Raw genomic sequence first — 13,457 nt, 5'->3', positions numbered from 1 at the left:
TCTCTGATCTTTTGTAGATCCTGTAAAACATTGTAATGTTCATCTACGTCAAAGGAGGCAGCTTGAGCCACCGAGTCTAGACCGTCAACGTCCGGGACATACATCTTGATACCAAAGAGCATCTCGTATGGGGTCCGCCCACCCAGAGACCTTCTAGGGAGATTATTAAGAGCACGCTGCACGCTATTCGGGTGGGCCATCCAGTTCCTGCCAGTGCCTATAATTCGAGCCGTCAAAGACTGCTTTAAATCTCGGTTCATCCGTTCTACAACACTATTACCCTGAGGTCAGTATGGAGACGAAAACTTGACTAGGACCCCCAACGAAGTCATGGCATCCTTATACGCCTTAGAGGCGAAAGCCAGACCCTGATCCCAATGGAAGGTACCACAGGCAAAAATCCCTACAAAGATACGCAATTCTCGTATGACAGTCCGTGAATCAGCGCTGCGGTGTGGCCACACCCACACAAAGTGTGTGCATGAATCAACTGCTACTAAGATGTAATTATACGCAGTATCAGAAGAAAAAGGACCGCAGTGATCTAAATAAACACTAAGGGTGGCCGTAGTATGCGTAGTGGAGCTACGCGAAGCTACACAAAGTGGGCGAGAAACTACGCCCACCTACTCACTTTGCGTAGCCCCACTACGAGCCGCCTGCCCCCCTTCCCTACATACCTAATTTGTGTAAATACTAAAAGAAAAGTAAATAAAAAGCACTTACTTCTCGCGAGAAATGCGCATGCGCGGCCACCTGCGCATGCACATTGGTATCCAAGACGGCGGCGTGAACGAGAAGAGGGAGCCCCGGGACGCAGCGGACAAGGTAAGTGCTTTTTATTTACTGTTCTTTTAGTATTTACAAAAATTAGGTATGTAGGGGAGGACGGGAGGGAGGCGGGTGGCGGGCAACTTCGCTACACCCACGGAATGGGCGTAGTGTTGCCTGCTACGCCTACTTTGCAAAGGGCGAAGTAGGCAACAGTACGCCCACTCTGTGGGCGTAGCGAAGTCCTTCGCCCAGGGTTAATAAACACACCCAAGGGGTTTATTAGAAATGTACAACTGTGTCTGGGGCGGACGCGCAGCAGTTGAAGGCTTAATCTGCTGACAAATGTCACATTGAAGGACATAATCACACATCTGTTTGTACAGCCCCCGCCACCAGAAACGTTGTTGTAACTGAGCTACAGTAGCCGAAGCGCCCGCATGCGCAGGCGTAACACCTTCATGGGCTGCGGTAATCAGTGTGGGCCTGCTGGCCGCGTTGGGAAGCAACCTCCCACCAACGTCAGGTATTTTCACATAAGGAACTTTATCAGGACTTAAGTGGTATGAATACTTCGAAGGGAATCCTTCTGGATATTTACCTCTCTTCTCAGTTACAGCAACAGCAGCCAAGATATCATCATCAATCTTACTTTTGGAACATGTAACTGCTGCAACCAAATATGTCGATATCGCTGATTTTGCTGCCTCATTGGCAAGCGAATTGCCAACAGCGTGGACTCCCACGCGCTGATGACCGAGAGTATGAATCACAACACGAGGGGAACTGATCTTTAAGCTCAGCCACTCTGACCCAGATCATTTTATGTTTTCTTGTGCTACCCTTGGAATCACAAAAATCATTCTGAATCCAAAAAAACCAGGTTTTCATTGTAAGACTGGACACAGTAGTAAGAATCCCTCACAATAAAAGTTGTCACACCAGGATCAGTGTACTCCAATGCAAGCATCAGAGCATAAAGCTCTGCCAATTGTGTGGTGCAGTCCCCTAGAGTCTGCGTGTGCACGACCCTGGACTTGAACTCATCATTCACCATGGCACCTACTACAATAGCTCAAGCGGAAACGTATGCGTGCTTAGACCCATGGGCAACCTGCGATAAACCATCAGTGTATATGATGCAATGGAAGTCCTCCAAAGGCCGCATAGCCAAAGAGGCAGGATGAACAAACTCATACTGCAAAAACTCCTGTGACTGAAAGGAGGCATCAAAAATAAACGTGACATCGGAGACGTCAATGATGCTGCCCATTGTATCCATCGAGGGTGCAAAGCTTTAGAATTTGGTACACTGGCTTTCGTCACTGCCTCTAATGCAGGAAACGGGGTCACAACCAACATGCGTTTTCTCTGCGACAGTGCACGTTCCTTGAGAATCGCCATTTGCACTGCTGTCAAAACTTTTTCCACAGAGGAAAACCGCATTTCAGTGTACAAGTGTGACTTGTAAGCAGTAGGTACTGTGTCTCCTTCGTTAAAAGTAATGTACGTGAAACCACCACACCAGAGATGAATATTATCACCAGGTTGGTGTGGTTATCACGAGTCAGTGAGAATTTAGATTCTAGAAGATCAGCCTGCAAAGATTGCAAAATAGCTGAATGTTCTGGCAGCCAGCAAGATTTGGTAAAAGTAGGTTGTATTAAAGGATACAAAGGTTTGATAGGCTGGGCAAATTCGGGAATATAAGTACGCCCGAAATTCAAAAAACCCCACCAAGGACTGTAATTTTTTCGGAGTTGTAGGAGCGTGCAGTTGCGCGCATTTCTCCAAGAAGTGAGGAGCCAATCCTCGACCTTTATTGTTGAGCTCGTAGCCCAGGAACAACACTGTGTACTCTGCAATGTGGGACTTTACAAAGTTGAATTTGTAACCAAAGTCCGCAAAGTTACAAATTATGCGGTCTACGCGACACAGATGTGCCCCAAGCTTGTCGTCCATGAGATAAATGTCATCCACATACGAACAAGCATCAGTGTCTATCCTCTCTAAGATAGAGACTATACAGGCAGCAAATACGCCCGGACTATTCTTATAGCCCATCGGTAATATTTTATACTGGCGTTGTTTGCCGCCACAGGTAAAACTGGTTGACAGGGAACTCAGTCCATCCAAATTGTGGGCAAAAAAAATATGTCCAGTGTGGTTTTAAACCATTTACGCACAAGACCATCCACAAGAGCAGAGCCGTGAGTATTCTGTACTGCACAGGTACGGCAATGCGAGTTCAAATGCCAGTAATTCAATACCAAATGGTACGAGCCGTCAGGCTTGGTCACAGTAAAAAGAGGGTTATTCATCAGTGACACACAAGTTTCAATCACACCCTGAAATTCCAATTGTTTAAGGTTTTCCGCGACGGAAGCTTTAGCTTCACGTCGGATGGGATATTGAGGTTGAGGCTGTGGCATAGACCGTAAAGGAATTTCGTGGTGTGGGGAAAATGTATCCCAACCACACAGTGTACGGTACAGAGCCGGCGCAAGAGCCTTAGCCCACTCTTCTGCAAAATTCAGTGCATGCTCTTTCGACACTGTGTGCGCGAAACTAGGGAGAATCATCTCTCCCCCTCTCGGAGCTGTGGCACAAAAAGTGGGGGCTAGCCAGCCTCCGCTAACAAAATGTCATAGGTAGTCGTAAGATTTTCCCAAAATACCCCTTTGATGGTACGTTGTATGTCACCTTCAATTAAAAGGACTATGTTAAAAAGCCTGTCAGGGTGAGCTACTCTAGTATCAGGTGTCTCCACAACAACATATTGGTCAGTCGCTGTCACCTTCAGTAGCGGACGCAGGGCCTCTTGCACTATAGTAATCTCCGCCGCGCTGTCCAGCAAGGTCAGAGCCCATGTCTGATTCCGAAGCTGCGTTCTCACTATCTGTGGCATATCTCGCTGTTAAAGAGGCATTTTTCTTTTTCTGAAACTGGGGTCTCTCCAGTGTTGAATCGTCCTGCTTGCCTTTACTGTCTTTGGGGCGGGGCTGGTGGTGTCCCTGCTGGCCACCCCGACCCCTGCCGCCTCATCCACCACCGGCCGGTGAGGCCAATTATTCCTGAAAAGAACGAGGAGAGCGTTGTTCAGAAACCTGAAAACGATCACGTGATTTTATCATCACGCGATTGCGCAAGTCATAAATACGTTCTGTAGGCGCAGGCACTGGTGATGCAGGACGAGACTCCTGTTTCTGCTGTTGTTGTTTACCCTGTTTCTTTTTTTTTGGCTAATTTTGCTTTTTGGCCTTGGGCTGTTTGTCAGTCTCTGACTTCGGCCCTTGGGGTGCTTTTTCTCTTTAGTGGAAAATGGCTTGACTCCCAAACTATTGCGGCCTACGGTTTTATAAGCCGCCACAATAATTCTCGGTAACGGACAGGGTTTGTCGGCATCGGGCACAGCCTGCAAAGCATTAGACACCTGAAAGCTCACAGCATCTCCCTTGACATTCGCAAGAACGAGATCGGAAACTACGTCAAAACTGCCGCAGAGGCGCATACCCAATTCAACCGCTGCCTCAGGTCCTTGTACATCTTGAACACGCTTAACGACCGTCGGAAGGACAGTCATTGGCGGTGTGCCAAAGCACATTCTATACACTGCCGCAAAGATCTTACCCCATGACTCACAGTCACCAGCTTCTGGGAACAAGTCTTTAGCATACTAATTGTCAGAATCCTTTGTTTTTCACCAAGAGTCGTGTTAGAAAATACTGCTTCTAGTTGGTCAAACTTCTCGGCAAGCCAGAAAGGAAAGTCATCCTTATTCTGGGGGCGCCTGCTCATCACAGAGTTGACCATTACAGGACTAAGCCTCATACCGCCCTGTCCGGCAGGAAGCGCCGCACCACCTGGGGCCCCCCCCGGGAGATTGCGAGTTATGTATTGCACTAACGACCTAATTATATTAATTGCGACTGTATGCAACAGCCGCAAATCAGCAACGGCAACCGCTCCATGTTGAGGATGCGGTGTAAATCCAGGCAAAACAGGCCATGTAGCGCCTGGAATGGACAAAGGACCTTCCCTCGGTGCTGTCAAGGAGTGGGGTAGGGCGCCATTAAACCAAACTCGGTGCTGCCAAGCGTTAATTGGGACCTCCTGTGTCATATACGGAGCACATGCCTGCGGCACAGCCGTGGGAGTGTACGTGTCAAACACATTAGTATTTGTGTTCACAGCCCGAAAGGTCACCCACGAATAATACATTTCGTAAGGGTAAGCTACTTCCGCACTCACTACCATAATCACAGCCATGCCATCCTTGGGAACATTATAAGTCTGCAAATGATTGCGCACCGCAATGAGACTATGTTGCGGAATGTCCACCGCGGCCATAGTGACACGGAAAGAAAAAGGTACAATAAAAAGTACGTAGCACAACTGGCTAGTAATTCAAGGAATCCATTTTGAAAGAATCAAGCTTGAAAAGACCTATGTAAATATAGGTAGGTTTGTCCGACACCACTGTTTTCCGGAAACAATAGTGAAGGGTGTTAAGGACCGATATAAGTACTACTCAAGTGTCATGTAATAAGACCGCCCCAAGTTGGGCACCATGTCGCAGAGATCCTGCTCTCACACAGAACTGTGCACAGAGACTTAGAACCTCAGTGAATTAGGGTGTGCCAAAACTCACCTTAGTATCCAAAATCCCCTACCAGTTACAACTAACATATCAATCCAGAACGAGGAGTAAATAAGGACACGTGCAAGTTTGAAAGGTTTATTTCTAATGCAGTGTCCTCAAGCGCAGTATCTTAGCTAATACAAGCAAACATATTATAAGGAACAAGGTTAGCAGCGCATGGTTACTATTCCATAAAATACAAAGGGAGAAAGCATGTTAAAATGCTACAGGGAAAAGGTCTAAATAGAACCTCAGTTTACCCTCCCTAGCTAGTATATCATATTATATCTACAGAAGGTCTCTTTGGGTTTAGAAGGGCGGGCCCATACCTTTGGGTTCAGCAGAAATGGATCACATCATCTCCTGCACCAACTCTCTGCATGCGGACATTCATCAAGTGTGTAACTCATGCTCTGTGTAGTGCATTATTAATCGTGCCTAAACCCAAAGTTGGCCACAGCTGCATATATATTATGTCTACTCAGTGCGCTGATCAATCCAAACAACAAGCGCTGTGTTGAAATAACCTTCAAGGCCTCGGCACTCACTGTACAGACATAGCTTACCAAGCAAGGCTGATATTATAAGCAAACATGTTATTGTCATGTGAAGCAAAATATCCAACTAGGCAAAAAGCTTTAATAACAAAATGTGTCGAGGGCAGAGGCAGCAGAAAAGGAAAATGGCGTTTAAACTTCTAACAAGCTCATGCTAACATATCACAGTGCAGAGGTGAAACCAAAACACAAGACAATAGAATTGTCTGTTGCTATGACATATATAAAAATACATACATTTATTTATTTATTTATTTATTTTATTTTTGACATTTATAAAGCGCGACAAATACCCGCAGGCGTCTAAGCGCTGAGAAATAACTAAATAACACAGGCTAAAATACTCAACTGGTGCTTCTAAAGTACGCCTACCCCAGTGTACCTAAACTAGGTCTAGTACCAGGGAAGAAGTAGGTGCTGTCTTTAGTTATAGTTTAGTTTTGCCAAGAATTGCCAAAGATTTCTCTCGGTTCTAATCAGCTCCATACCTTAGAATGAGATAGGTTGGTATCTCTTTCCCTGGACTCGATTTCCCATCACCCCGCAAGAGGAGTCAGAAACACTGGAGCTGGATTCTCGGCAGGAGGATGACAGCTTCTAGGCAGTGCGTCAGCTTGAGAGTTGGCTTCCTTCAGGACTTGCTGTGGCGAGCTGCGTCGTGCAAGTGGGTAGTCGAACTGCACCAAACCATACCGTGCCTTGCCATAGCAAGTGAAGGTATATTTATACCTTGAAGGGGTTTAGGAATGCCAGTATTGACGTAAAAGTCGGGCATTTGAAAGTCATGAATGAACCCCTAAGGAATAGATGTTCATGCATAATAAATGAGTTCTTGGAGAAATCAGTATCCAAGCAAGGGGAAGTCCCTAACGGCTTAAGAGTCTGGTTTTCCAAGAACTCGTTGTGACGTAGATGAAACGATGGAAGTAGCCATGCCTGTATTTGGGTAGCATGGGCTATGCCTAAGTAAGGACTGGATTTCTATGCCTATATATGGGCAATGCAAATTGCACCTATATAAGGGTATGAATTGGGAAATTCATTCGGAATCTAAAATCGAACCCAACAAATGGGTACCTGAGTTTATTTTATCAGCCACAGAAAGAAGGTTAACTCCTACAGAACACAGTGTTCAATCTGTTTACAACTGTTTAGACAGAACCAAGAACCTCCAGAAACTCAACTTCTGTTACATAACTAATGCCCTACTAATGGAAGCCTTTATCTGTATCAAACCATTCAAAGTCACTAAACCTGCATTTAAAAATGAAGTTGATACAGAAAACAATGTTTAGTCTATGGAGCGAGTTTAATCTGTACCACACTGTTTTCAAACAGTAATACTCTAGAGAAATACACTACAGAGTTTTAAAAAGTATCTACTAAGAATAGTGTACACTATGTGCAACACTTGGCAAGGAAGACATTATCACTTAAAATACCTAAGGTCTGACAGGATTGCATGTCAGAACAATGTATGCCTTTACAACGCTTGCCATTAGTTCGCAGTTTTTACAACGAATGTGTCTTTACCATGCATACCTTTAAAATGCATATCGTTAAAACGACATGCCTTAGGGAAAGCACTGGACTTCGGAGCCGTATAAATTACTAATCCAAATCCAGTCTGCACAACAGTAAGGAAAAGCGTTGAATTTTAAAGTCCAACACTGCTTTCCCTAAGGCATTTCATTGTAACGACATGCATGGTAAAGACTCATGTGTTGTAATGGCTGCATTGTAACTCCAACACATGGTTCGATCATCGTGGTAAGGCTGAAGGTGCAAAAGATCACACTACTTTTAGCCTTCATAGTGTGGTGAAACTTTTACAGATAGCCCATCTTCTGAAGAAAATCAAGCACATGTACATAAGTAAGTACTTGGTGCACACAGTCTTCTGTGTTATGTACAAACTGTCATGCTGAGATGATTTTGACTAAAAACGGATTACTTAGTATTTGGTATGCAGAATGTTTGCCCTGTTGGAAACCTTTTTTCTGCAGAATCACAAAACGTGTTACGCACATACTGGACACAAGTTGTCAACTTTCACCTGCACAAAAAGTTACTGTTCAATAAAAAGATGTATAATGTGTTCAGTACATCTACACACCTATGGTGCATTAGCAGCACATGCATTTTGTAAACAATTACACCCATTAGCTGGACACAGCTTGAATTAGACAGAGAAGTAATATGGTAGTTACCTGCCACTATGTAAACTATATAAACAAACTAACACACACATTTGACACTGTCATCAGTGACGTAATTTTTCACAGCCAATTGAAAATGGGTGTTTTGTGCATGGCGGTTGATGTGAGTTATGCCATGCATAGAGGGCTTTGCATACCAAAACTGTCACATTTCTGAGGGTTTGCATGCTTGAGCTAGAACCATAAATTTGTTTTTAACTGTGGTTAGGTGACAAAGGTGAGACTTTGTTCTGAAACTTTTAGTTTTTTGGAACTATGATCCATACCACTAGTGTTTGAGCCTGGGTATCCCGAACTGCACCATTGTGTCCAAGAATAATTAGGAGTGCAAGTCAGCAGTTAATCCTCAAAATAAATTTGCATTCTTGATTTCATAGAGGAAAGCACCCATAAAAATCTCTGTGACTCAGAAGTGACAACTTACAGTCGTGGACATATAGTGGCAAAAAACACTCCTATGTTGAACCTGTTTAAGGCTGAGCCTTGTGAAGTGCCACAAATGTTATTGTAGGCTGTGATTAAATTAGTAGGATCAGCTGAGACGCTTTTGTGCACGCCAAGCCCAGACTGAGGTCTTCATTCTATCCTTTCTCTCAAAGTATCCTGTTAGCTGCGCTCATGTTTTCCATCCATTTTGCTCTCCAGTGTTTCCCATGTCTGAGATTCTAAAGAGCTTTGTGAACGTTTTTCCATGTTGGGGCATGTGAGTATTCTGCTGTTTTCCTAATATTCCTGGCATAATGGCTGCAGGCTCAAACCTTTACAACACACAGCTTATAGAAACCACAAGAAAGCTGCAACTGTTGCAATCTTCTCTCCCCTCTTTACAAGAACGTTTGTTAAGTTTAGTAAACTCTTAATTTGACAAAAAAATCATGGCAGTTAGACCTTGGCTCAAAGTACTTTCCCAAGGCCCAATAGAGGACACCCATGGCTCGTGCAAACATAGGCTGCAGTGGATTATTTAATTGCCCTTTGTACCAGTTTAAAACATAAAGATCAAGTCAGGATCAAGTTAAATCAAATAAGGAGGGCACAGTCCAAATTGTGCAAGCAGATCTTCATAAGAAACTTACTTTTGTGTCTGATGCTAGAAAGCTAGGTAGGTTAGCTTAAACACAAGATAGAAGATTGATTCAAATTTCCATCACCAGATGATTTCAGAGCTGTCTAGAACCTTAGGAATGACGTTATTTTGGTAAAGTAGGTAGATTAGAGAGTTTATGGACAAATGGTAGAGACTATAGTTCAAATACTAACAATACTTGTGTCACTCTAAGATTGAGCCAAAATCTTATTATTGAAGAAGAAAATTCAGTGTTGATAACAGGTGTTTTGCAACCAAAGCCTTAATAGGAAGTTAGGGAGCAATAAGAAATACATTTATGATGCCCACCTCTTTCATCCTTTTTGCCATTATGTGTAGAAAAACCTGAAAAATGGAGACTAAAGTGCCCAGTCGTTTACTCTAGATTTATCTAAAACAATTCTTTGTCCACCTATCAAACTATTGACATGTTTATTTGAAAGGCCTTCCTGTCACGGGACAACACTCTTACCCACCCCCAGGCTTAACTCTGTCTCCAATAGGCTTTTGCACTTTCAGAAAGGACATAGAGTAAATTATTATGCAAGAGATGCTAGACCAGAATGAGGAGTCATATTAGAAGCCATCAGGAGGGCTTGGATAGGAGATATCTAGTTTTGGTGCTAGGCAGGTCTCAGTGCCTGGTATAATCATCTTCAGGAATATCAATTTTGTAGTCAAAAGCACCTTGATGCTTTGAGGTTATATAAACCTGGTCCTGACTGCAACATTGATGGCTAAAAATGCTAGATTCATCGAATTTAAAGGTAGTACTCGAGTACTGTGTGACCAGTTACAACTTCAGAGAAATAAGAAATGTAAAGGAATATCATGTAAGAATAACAACACATGCTGGAATCAAATAGATGTTAAGCTATGTTATGTCTGAGATACTCTTTAACATTACAAAGTGGCTCAGGATTCTTACCTATGAGAATTAACAATGGGCTCATAAATCTGGATTTAAAGAGTCTCCCTCCATTGGTGACAAATGGATCTTTTGGGTTGTTCATAGAGTCTATGTTCACACCAAAGGAGGTGCTAATGACCACATCAATACTGTATGAACCAAACATCCTGGGCAGAAAGGAAACATAAATGGAGTTATTCATTATGTAGCTCAAATCCAAATCCTAGTGCAGAACCATCATTAACTTCTCCCAAGACATTACTTTTAAGTGATATGTATGTGTGGATTCCAAATACCCGCACTATGTAAAACTATCCCACCCTCATATCTATAAGCTGCAACAGAATTCTATACAATTGAATAGAGTCTAAACCTGGGTATCACAGGAATGGGATAAATGGAGACTTATTAGTACATTGATTTTTATGAGGCTTTCATCATTACCAAGTAAATATATTTTAAAGTTTTTTTATGTGGCGATTCAAATACTGTGAAGCATGAGTCTAGCATATAGTCAACATACATACAAATTTAAAGAAAATTGTCTAATAACAAAAACAATATTTACTCTATAGGTTTCTGCACTTACCTTTATTAGAAATCTTCCCTTGAAATGGTGGTTTAATCTGTTCATAGTTTTACAAAAACCACACCTCCAACTCATGAGTGGGTCAGAATACGAGTGGTATTAACAGCACCTGGTAAATGCTTTACACCGGTGTGTGGCATTTACCAGCTGTGGTAAATATCTACTATTCTGAGTTTTTGGGGTGAAAATGAGTTATAAAATGCAGGGTCAGTGTTTACCGTAACAAATTGCACATGCTCTGCCTTTTTTTACGGCCCTTTTTCTCTTAAAAATTTCGATCGGTATGAACTACTTAAATGTATCAGGTCAATATTGTGAAAGGTATGGTGTATACTGCAACCACCATTCACTCAGATTTTCACCTATCAGTTTGACCATACCCAGAACCTTCCTTCTTTAAACCTCCCAGCCTGGCCCACACCCATTTTCAACCTTATACAGCACATTCTTTTAAATCCCGCATTTTTCAAGTGGTTTCAATAACAAGGACTCATTGTGCACCCACACTACTAAACCCTCTTTGCAAACTCTGCAAAACCAAAGATTTTCCTTTCCATTGTCAAGTCTTTTAAACCATGTATAAACTAAATCATGCTCCACACACCTTAAAAATCCATCAGTGTTGAAATCCCATTACTCTTTATACTGTCATCCATTCAGTACCCACCATGTTATATCCGACCCCATCACTGTTAGTATCTAACCTGCTCATCGCATCCCACAAATGTTTGACACCAGCTACATCAAACAGAGACCATTCATTTATCTTGCCTTTTTAGCTCACAGAAATGTACATTCTTCAACTTTCCCATATGCTGTAACCAATCCCACATTCCTTTAACACCATTACTCAGTTCCATAATTGTCAGTATTCATTCAACCATAAAATCACAAAAGAAAGGTGGTTAATCAATTATAGGACTTTGTAGATGAACAGACGTTGCTTCATAACTTGCACTCAAGGTTTTAACAATCAAGAAGCACTGATCCCAAATCAACAGACATAAATAAAGAACTTTTTCAGAATGGAGAAAAACAAACTAAAAGTGCTAACATTCCACTAACAATGTGGGCCAAAACATACTCCAAGAATCCGTACAATCCATGTAGATGGTGTGGTATGTTTTCTTACTCTTACTCCAGAGGAAAGTAACATGAAGCCAGTTTTTGAGACCATAAAAAAAGGTTTTGTATTATCTCAGGATATACGATAAATGCTACCAAGAGACAGGTTCTATTGATAAACTTTGAACCCCTAGATCTAACCCTTGTATGCTGAAGTATGGTAACCACCAACCCAATCAGTTTTTAGGAGTACTATTTTCTGCATCATTAGAAGATATTTTTAGTTTAAATTATGCTTGACTACTTGTTGAAATAAAGCAAGACTTCAATAAGCGTTACCATTTACCTCTCTTGATAATAAGTAGGATTTAAATAATCACAATGATTACCCTACCTCAGTATCTATTCTTTTTTCAGACACTGGAATGTTATTTAAAAAAAATGTTTTTAAAGAATCAATGGGATGCTTACATCATTCAAATGCAGTAGCAAGGAAAAAACTATGTCTACTGCTGGAGAAGAGAGGTGGTCTCTTCCCACTTAGCGGCCATATCACAGTTGCTTTAATGGCTTGTGATCAAGGTGAATAATTGGCAATATTGTATGACTCTTAAGAAGAAAATGACAGGGACATATGGTTTGAAATGTTTTGTATGTAAATTCTTAAAAATTAGAAAATATAAAAAAAAAAATCGAATTCTCAGACACTGTTGTCTGATGTATGCATTATGGATCAGATGATAAAAGATAGATAGTAAGCAGGAATGTCTACTGTTATGAAACAATCCAGACCTCCTGGAAGAACTGTCTAGTCTAATACTTTAAATGGTAGAGAAAGGCTTATGGGAACTTAAACAATTGTGGAATCATGAAAGCTTTAGGACACTGGAAGAAGTTAGACAAACAACCAATATTCAATTAAAAGGAAAGTTTTGCAGCTGAGAAATTACTTTTCAGATACCTAGCTTAGAGAAGAGTCAGCTTTTTTTTAGGGAGATGGTACACCATCTCATCCTTAAAGGCTGCACAGCACAAGTTTATGCACAGTTTGTAACTCTAGAAAAAGTAAGTAATACAAAAATTAGAAAAGCATGGGAATTAGATTTAGGTTTTCAGTTCTCAGAGAAGGATTGGGGTGCTAAACTCAGATATCCACATACCTTTAAATTTTAATCTGCAGTGCATGCAGTATTTTTGGATATATCAGTTGTATTTAATGCCAGTTTCTATTAACACATTTACAGAATCAATACCAGCTACAAGTAAGAAATGCTTTGAAGTGATTGAGGACTGGAAACATATGGTAAGGACTAACAAAATCAAACATTTTCAAAAGCCTTTGTTTAAATGGCTGCAGGAAAAGTTGGACCACCCTTCTCATCAGATTCCTGCTTAGGGTGCTAATCTCGCCAAAAGTTTCTAAAAGAAAGGAAAAAACGATTTTGACACTGTGTTAGATATTTGGTTGTTGGTTGACTAGGGTACGAGATAAAGTCAGGCAGCAATCGCATTCCTAGTCAGGGTAAGAAGCAGGAACAATCTTTAAAAAAAATGTGCTCACACTCTGGTAGCTTGGCACAGAGCAGTCAGGCTTAACATAAAGGCAATGTGTAAAGT

The 13,457-nt window shown here is 41.8% G+C and overlaps 1 protein-coding gene across 1 annotated transcript in view; it reads right to left on the bottom strand.

Annotated features, from left to right (window-relative positions):
* The window catches only part of LOC147684822 (cytochrome P450 3A21-like), a 295,556-nt gene that overhangs the window by 126,859 nt on the left and 155,240 nt on the right, over positions 1-13,457 (bottom strand). Inside the window, exon 7 of the mRNA XM_086940697.1 lies at positions 10,205-10,353. Within this exon, the coding sequence (XP_086796823.1) occupies positions 10,205-10,353 (149 nt within the window). The remainder of the gene's footprint in view (positions 1-10,204; positions 10,354-13,457) is intronic.

The sequence above is a fragment of the Lissotriton vulgaris genome, chromosome 10, assembly GCF_964263255.1.
Source record: "Lissotriton vulgaris chromosome 10, aLisVul1.2, whole genome shotgun sequence".
In the NCBI taxonomy this organism is placed as follows: domain Eukaryota; kingdom Metazoa; phylum Chordata; class Amphibia; order Caudata; family Salamandridae; genus Lissotriton; species Lissotriton vulgaris.
The sequence above is the reverse complement of the archived record's forward strand: the minus strand, read 5'-3'. Positions and strand labels throughout refer to the sequence as shown.